This window comes from Macrobrachium nipponense, chromosome 19 (genome assembly GCF_015104395.2).
Source record: "Macrobrachium nipponense isolate FS-2020 chromosome 19, ASM1510439v2, whole genome shotgun sequence".
Classification (NCBI taxonomy): domain Eukaryota; kingdom Metazoa; phylum Arthropoda; class Malacostraca; order Decapoda; family Palaemonidae; genus Macrobrachium; species Macrobrachium nipponense.
Window position 1 is genome coordinate 33,682,309 of NC_061088.1, and position 8,756 is coordinate 33,691,064.

General features: G+C 35.3%; 1 protein-coding gene across 7 annotated transcripts in view; it reads left to right on the forward strand.

Moving 5' to 3' along the window:
- Window positions 1–8,756, forward strand: part of LOC135215867 (cilia- and flagella-associated protein 418-like) — a gene marked incomplete at its 5' end in the record, with an annotated part of 39,869 nt that overhangs the window by 16,188 nt on the left and 14,925 nt on the right. For 3 of the 7 annotated variants that reach the window (XM_064250837.1, XM_064250831.1, XM_064250850.1), the window contains 1 exon segment: window positions 5,875–5,965. In XM_064250837.1, the coding sequence (XP_064106907.1) occupies window positions 5,875–5,960 (86 nt within the window). 7 annotated transcript variants of the gene reach the window in all.

Below are 8,756 nucleotides of genomic sequence, written 5' to 3' on the forward strand. Positions count from 1 at the left end.
ATCCCTGGTAAATAGTATAGTTAGTTACCTTGAAATAATTTGTGAATGTTAAGATATTTTTTTAGGCCAAACGTTTGCAATTAGGCCAACGCATTTTATTTTGTTTACCGTGCCTGCCATACACATCCCTTTCCTTTGCAGAGACAAAGTGTGGAGGTTGAAAAGTAGTAAAGAGAGAATGGTGTTAATATTAGGCTAAGGGGGGCTTTGGGAAAGAAGGCTTGCATGGCCTCGGCAATTGTGAACATTTCACATCTTAGCTACTAGCCTCCAGCTTGCTTGGCAGTCTGGAGCACAGGCCACTCGAGTCAGTTAGCGGGGTATGTAATCAGTTACTGATTTTGATTAGTACTTTGATTCCTGATAATTCTAATTATTTACTTTTTAGTAATCGGTTATGTAATTATAAATATTCTTTTATATTAATAGTTGAATTTGCTTTGAGTCTTTAATATGGAAACTACTTGTTGATATAAATATATTGGTTATTTTAGAAAGTTACGTTATTTTAAAAATACATACATACATACATCTAAATTTATGAAATGCTATTTCATATATTTGTAAGTGATATTTGTTTTATTTGTTTATCACTAATTGGAGAATAAAAGCAATGTTTTTACATTACTAGAGTCTGATTGGTTTTGGTACTTTAATGCGAAAACGACTTCTTAATATAAAATTATCATTAATATTATTATTTAGAAGTTATACATACAATTGCATTATTTTGAAATATATATATTGATATATGAAATGCTATTGTTATTCATACATTATGAATGCTTTCACACTTAGATGCCATTATTTTCTATACTGATATATAAAGTAATAGTTAGTAATCGGTTACGGATCTATTATTTTCATGAAAGTAATGAGTAACCAAGATTACCAGAGACGCCAGCATCTCACCTCTCATCTGTTGCGTACCGACTCACCTCGCCTCTCGCCTCCCAAATCTAATGGCAGTTCTCTCCTACTACCCCTCCTATCATAGTCATTTGCTCCCGCACCTAATTCTATCGCTTCCTTCCCATACCTTTGCCAGCATTTTATTTTAATTATGAATTTATCAGTGTAACTTATTATTATTAATAGTGCTTAGTTTTTCCAGACCTCTGAGTCTCAAGTAGACTCTTCTCGGGCTGGTAATATCAATGTAACAGTGAAGTGTTGTGCAGTGGAGGAGGCAGCTACATGTCCCTCGATTCTCCTAGACAAAGGTCACTGTCCTGCTCCCCCAAACCAGGGAGAACACATACCGGAGGTCCAAAGGACGTCGGGAGCTTACATACAGGTAGTCGCAGGAAAGATGTCTTTGTGGATGTGTTAGAGGAGATGACTATCCAGTATCCTAGACTTGAAGTCAGTCCTGCTCCTCCGCACTAAGGAGAAGACATACTGGTAGTTGAAGGGAGTCCAAGGGGGATGTCACTGGGATTTGCCCCCTTGGTCAAACCTGTAGTTTTTTCCCAGGTTTCAACAGAGAACCATTGAAAAGGCATCGATGGATGTGTAGTGAGGAGGTTTATCCCCCCTTGTCATGGTTTATAGGTCTCGACTAAACACTGCTGGAAAGGCGTATCTTTTAGTGCACAGTAGTCAATCTATTCAAGCAGTTTGTCACCTTATAGATCGGGTTAATGGCGTGATTCTTTGGTCTTTCGGCCTCTGAAGAGGTATTCTTTAGTCGATGAAGCCTTGTCCCCTTACAGTTGTGTTTGTCCGACTCATATTTGATGTTATTTTACGTTATTAGTATTAATACTGAATTAATTAGTATTAATACTTATTTTACTTAATTAGTATTAATACTGAACTCCTTGTGCTAGCACCTAGACATTCGAAGCATCATAAGTGACCTCTTGCTTTCAATAGGCAGTCCTCTCACAGGCATTCACAGCCAGGTGTCGACTCGCTTGCCTTCATGTATACTATATGCTCTTAAAGGTGGAGATACCAACTTGCCGTCCACTGAAGAGGAAGTGGATTAGAACTTTGCTCCTGCGTTGATATATTTGAGCCTTCTCAGATACCTTTGTCCTAGAAGCTTATCAGAATAGTTCTGATTTTCACAATGAACACCAGGTATTGACGCCTAGGTACTCTGATCTCTCTCGTATCAGGTGTATTTTGTCGAGTGCCACTTCCCGTCCAGGCTTTCTGCGCCATCTGAGGCATCACACTCCCTTGCTCTTTGGATTACTATCATCATGGCAAGTTGATGATCACATGCGATATTGCAGGTTGAGGGAATAAGAGAACTCTACGGAGTATACTCCCCAGAGTTAGGATGCGAGATCCTATGTTACTGGTTTCATCATAGGATCTCTCCAGTGTTCCTGTTTTGGGAACAACCAATTCGGCATGAACTAGTCATCCTCAGTGCCTGTTATGGCTTTAGAAACTTTCCTTCAGGATAGCTCCATTAGAGAATGAAGGAGGTCTGCTTCTAGCCCTTATTGTTTTTCTCTTCAAAGTGAAGAAGAATTAGGCTGATGCTCAATCAATAGGAGTCTACAAATATACTTGTATATTCTCCTCTCGACATGTGTTTGCTATCAGTTGCACCATCCGAATAATAGGCACATACCTTTTAAGTTAATTCTTCTGGTATGTGACCAAGACAAATAGTACCCTCTCTTAATTAACCTGAAACTCAGGACAGCCTTTCAGGCCTCTCAAGAGTTTCTGATTTTTAATTTGAGAAGACTTGTGGTATTGTTTTGGCAACAACAAGGGGGTTTCTTTCCCTCTAGTTTTGATTAACATGTAGGTGCTCAAGGGTATTTGTTGTGTGCTCGATAGTTCCAAGACGGAATGTGCTACCAGGCAACTCAGCCTATGGAGTTGAGTGATGAGCAGAGTACTGCCTTCTCACTGAGTTTTTTGTTTGTCTTAGTATTGTTTCTCCTCTGTTGAGGGTTAACTTCTAGTTCGAATCGCTGCCTGGCCATCTCAGACTTAAGTCTCTGGTTGGCTCTGAATTCTCACTTATGGTTCCTATTTTGTGTTCTACATTTGCCATTGCAAGAATCATTGGACAGAGATATGTCTCATTAGATTCACTATCATCTTTCTGTTTACAGTAATACCCCAAACTCACGTGATTCGAGTTGCGCAAATTCACAATAGTGCGAAATTTTTATTGGAACCTAACTAATTATAATACACAAGTTCTTCACAATAGCGCGAACATTTGTGAATCCCCTAGAAACAAGCAAAACCCTGCAAAAGTGTTTATGTTTAATTTATGTAAATTTTTAAGTTTTAAAGCCTTTCTGTATAATATCTTTATTAAAAATTTATTGTTTTTAGTTTTGTACATGCATAAATATGATACAAAGGTAATTACAGCACCTACAGTTAGTGCTAATACGTACTTTTACAAGATGCAATACCCATTCACAAAGTTACTGCACTTTTCAAAGATGATAACCCTTCAGAAACTTTGTTTAATTTCAGAAGTACTTACTAGTACGTATACTAATTTAAGTTTTCATGCTTTTAAGTGTAAAATCAGTATGGAGATTCTGTGTATGCTATTTATATTTTTGAAAATAGTATATACAAAGGTAGTTTGTAATTCAGTGTCTCTATATAAGACCTTCATGATTAACTAGTAAAACATATGAGATACATAACAGAGTTGTTGTTCTGTGAAAGTTACTATCTTAACCTCTGAGAAAAGTACTGGTACAATCTGTTTGTACTATGTTACGTAATTACAGCACATACAGTTAATGTACTTTCAGAAGATCTGATCCCATTCGCACTATTTAAAGATGGTACCCCTCCAGAGTTTTACCTCACATGATGTATGTATTTCTCTCTCTCATAGTTAGCCCTCACACTAGTAGTACTTGATTTTAAATTGATTGAATTTTACCTTTACCGTATAGAAACATTACAAGTGTACACACGTTCTCTACATTTCATTGAATTGTGTACCTACCTTTGTTATAACAGACTTATGAAGTTTACCCAGTGACCAAAGAAAACTTCTTTTACTCAGAGGGAAAAAGAAAATGGCATCCCATGAATTAGTGGTAACTAGTATATGTACGAAAATGGATGTGTATGCACGTAGTAGTTCCTGTAACTATTTTACGCCAACCAGTTATTTCTTTTTAAGGGTTAAATATTAAACTAACTTTTAAATCAAATTATAGTAACTTTAATTTCATTTAAAAGTTAGCTTAATTCGTACTTAGGGAGCATGGTTCGGGTCATATTTAGTGTTCAAACTCTAGAAGTAAGCATTTACATTAGCGGATTTCTCTGGGGAACGTTTCCCCGCATTATTCGCGGAAAATTCGCGCATTTGCGGTATTTTTCTATGATAAATATCCACAAATTCCTGGTTTTTTTGATGAATTTCATCATAAAATGCACTTTTTGTGATAAAACTATTAAAAAAACCAAGTATGAAAATTTTTAGTGGGTTTTTCTTGAGTTTTAACTAACAAAACAGGCTGTTTTTAGCATTTTTATAGGGGTTCCAAACATTCGCGGGTTCTAACTATTCACGGGGGGGTCTGGTACGCATCCCCCACGAATACGGGGGGACCACTGTATTAGCATTTTTAGAGACTGCCAAACTTGCGCGAAACTTCCCCTGACATGAGGGGTAAGTGTCAAAATTTTTCATTCGTCAAGACCATTTTTTAGTGACTGGCATGGCATCATGGAAGGAAGCACAGGATGTTCTCCTATTATTATCTCTTCACCTTTTCAGTAAGGTGCTGAGTTTGGAGAGCCAGGGTGTACTGTGTATCTGGAGTACCCACCTGGGTCTTGATTTTATTTCAGTGTAGGTGTCAGTGTTTTCTGGTTGTTTTATTATGGTGCTGCACCCAGGGTAAGGGCAGGCACCTATCATACTTTGCTAGCCATAGGAACATTTCCCTCACTGCAAAGTTTCCCTTAAGTAGGAGGTGTCCCTTGGTTCTATTGCCATGCCACCATGAGTTGAGTGCCAACCAGAGGCAGTTTTCATCTGCATAGCTCTCTTAGCTGATAGGAACGACAAGCAATGTTTTCTCAATGCTAGCAATTTTCTATTTCAAATTCATTATCTGACGTAATGTTTTGAAGTAGAATATGTCCATGATCCCACCTCCTTTCAATGTGGAATCAGCTATAGTATAATTGCTGGGTAAGTCTCTTATATAAAAATGATATTTTTATAATAAAATAAGGTTTGTATATACTTACAGAATGAAGTGTTTAGCTAAGTTGTTCATAGTATTGCCGTTGGGGGAGGGCACTGTATACCTATACTGAAAAATCGAAGCACTACCCATGAAATTTGAATTAGGCTGCCGTACGGGGAAACTAATGGCTATATAATTACTGGGTAAGTACTATATACAGAACCTTATTTTATTATAGAAATATCTTTTTTTTTTTTTTTTTTTCATGTAAACTGTATATACCTCAGCATGCATGCTGTTACTCTTCTTAGAGTGATGTTGATTTGAGGTCTGCTTTGCAAAGTCCCATCTTATTTTGACCAATGTTTGCCTGTGAGATTTCATGGTTATGGGCAGTTTTGAATACCTTGGAAAACTGATAGATTCTAATTCACTGTTATGGAAAGTGTTTATTCTTTTATTCAAGTTGCCAGAAATGAAATGAATATACAAACTGTAAATAGATACTGTATATGTATACAAACTGTTTATTTTTAGCAGACTTAATCTTCAGACTTGTTACCCACAGACATTTCGCACTAGTGTTGACATACTTTACTGTGATAAAATGTATTCTACATTTCATGACAATTATGATAACTGGTGCTAATGGAGTGTCAGAAGCAAAAATGAATTTCTTTAAATTTGGTGGAACAGTGAAGAAGAATTTTTTTTCCAGTTCATAAAGTTGACGTTCAGAAGCTAAATTCCGTCCAAGATGACATTCCAGCATTGTCTGGGTGTGCTGTAACTCTGGCTGAATAGCATAGGTAATATGTATGGGTGTTTACATGTTTAAAGATGTTTAATGGTCGTACAGTAGTTAGAATGATACAGTATGGTGTGTCTGTAAGGAGGTAAAGCATTAACGTGAATTGTGTTCTCCACTTCATTTGTAGACATAAGTGTCTTATGAATGGTTAGATTTTACATACCATATGTATTTTTATCTGCATGGTAGAGTATGTTATGAAATTTCATTTACATTAGATTATTAATTCTAAGTCTTTCCTAAGTATGAGGGATTACTAATTTTTTTTCTTTTTATTAGACCTTTTCCTTCCATTTTCATTTTACCATTGGTAGTATCGTTTTATTTACCAGTTACTGTGTTAGTTACTGACCACCACAATTTTTTTCCTTTTCATTTCTTTCTGTAATTTTTATGGGAATAAGTTTTGTAATTTGTGTGAATTAATATTCTTGCTTTTATTTTTCACAGTTTTAGCATTAAAAACCATGTGAATAAGATCGTTAGAAATATTACAAAGCATCTGCTAAGGGTCTTGAATAGGGAAGAACGATATGGTGATGTTATAATCCAGCAAGAATTATTGTTTCTTCCTCATTCTGGCCAGTTAGAGAATGTGTATTCAGTACTATCTGTGTGGGAACAAACTTTAATTTGTTATAGCACTCTAGAGTGAAATTGTGTTAAATCACTGGTATGTAGAAGTGTGATAAGTGAATAGTAGAGAAGTGCTGCTGTAAGAAATATTTTGCAATGAACAGTATTTAAAGATGCCATTTGGAGAATCAACAGGCATTCTTTTTATTACTTAGCTCCAATATACGCTAAGATTATTGCCAGCACATAAGTTTTCATTTGGTATTGAAGACTGCATAGTAGATCGTGTAATAGAATGTAGATAAGCTTGGTTACAGGTTACATAATGAGAAAGAAACAGCTTTTTGAACTGTTACTCTACCCAAAGTTATGATGGACTAGAAAATTCATATACTACTTTACCATAATGTTACTGGTGAAGCCATGTTCATATCTACAAAGTTAAAAATTATTTAAACTCTGCTCTTAATTTTAGGGGAATGTTTTAAAATCTTAGGAATGTAATAACTGTAAACTGCTGGGGATTTGCCACTTATTTCTGAGTAAGAATTATTTGCATTGTTCTGCTTGAAGTAGAAGAAAGTGTTTTAGCTTTGAAAGAAATGGTACTGATCTCTTCTCATTCTATGCCCACATCAGAAATCCTAAAGGTCAAAGGGACAGGTGCTCTGTCTATCGTCATTAATATGATTTATTGATGGATATAACTAATTGTTATTCTGTTACAATGAACAGTGAATTTGATAACATGGCTGTATTTAGTAAGATGGTACTTAAACAAATTTGTTGTCATTTTCATTGTTATGGATTTCAAACCAAATTCTCCGTTTTCACATGAATTATGTTGAGAATTTCACATTGTATTTGAGAATTTGGAAATAGTTTTACAGCCTGTTTGGAATTATTGAACTCTAGTATCATTGTAGGTTGTTTTTTGTTACAAATTCTCACATTGTCACATTTAAAGATATGTATATTTAAGAACTTTGATTGAATCTTGTTTAAAGTTTCAGTAGAATTTTCAATATACATTGAAAATGAAACTTTCAGCCAATGTTGTTAGTTTTATGGCATGTCAAAGATTAAATGTGGGTTTACTGTTGATAATATTTATATTTAAGAGTTTTGATATCTTATCAAGGTAAATAATTTACTGAATTAACAGGTTAGAAGAGATTTGAGAATTTAGCATTATACTGAGATCTCAAATAAATTTCCCATAAAATACAAGGCCATAGGGTAAGTTTAATTCACCACAACCCTATCAGTGTCTAATATTCATGATACAAGTGTTCTTGGGTTTAGTCTTTTGTCTGTTTGACAGATGGTAGTCTTTCTGTGCATGACTGTCAGGAAGGCACTATTTGCTCTGTTTACTGTTACCCTGGTGGTTACTTTGCAGGAGGATCACATTTCAATACTTTTTTGTCCTCATATTCATAATTTATTTTAGCATTTTGTCTACTTGCTTTCATGGACCACTGGTTTCAAAAGGTCAGCTTTACTTGAAAAATAATCTTTTCGATCATTCTCAGAAGTTATCTCTTTCATAGATTTTGATTTATTCCAGTAAGTATTTTCATTGCTTGCTGCATAAATCCAGTCACATGTTTTTGGTGAAGGTATTACCAGTATACATTTTAATGATGCTGATAACTAGCTAATGAGTCATTATCTAGTTAGGACTTTAATGTGAGTTACTTGTCTTAAATTTTTTCACTCATTTAATCTATAGATACAATAGTGCACCAAGATAATGGACCATGGTATATCGTACTTATGGATGTATTGGTGCAAAATGGATATGTTGTTTTGAGGTTTTCGCCTCTAGATCGAGCGCCGAGCTGTTTTTTTTCAAATTGGGCGCTCTTAGTGGGTACACTACTTGCTTACCAGCATCCCTTACATTGTTTTCGACTCTAAAAATTATGGTAAAGCTTTTACTCTCTTGCAGTTTATAATAGTATAAGCAGCTGTTTCCCATGTTAGTTACCGTAACTAACATACATTGACGAAGAGTTGCATTACAGTTGTTTTGTTAAAAACTTGCATATTTGCAATGTGCAGTCAAACCTGTTTTCGTAGACTTTTTTTCTATAAAATTTTGTCTCAGTTATCGTACATTTCCTCAGTTTTCGTACACTTGGATAGGTCCTTAATATCTGAAATCCTCCTGAAGGGAGATTCTCCTTCCAAACAATAACCTTTCCTCC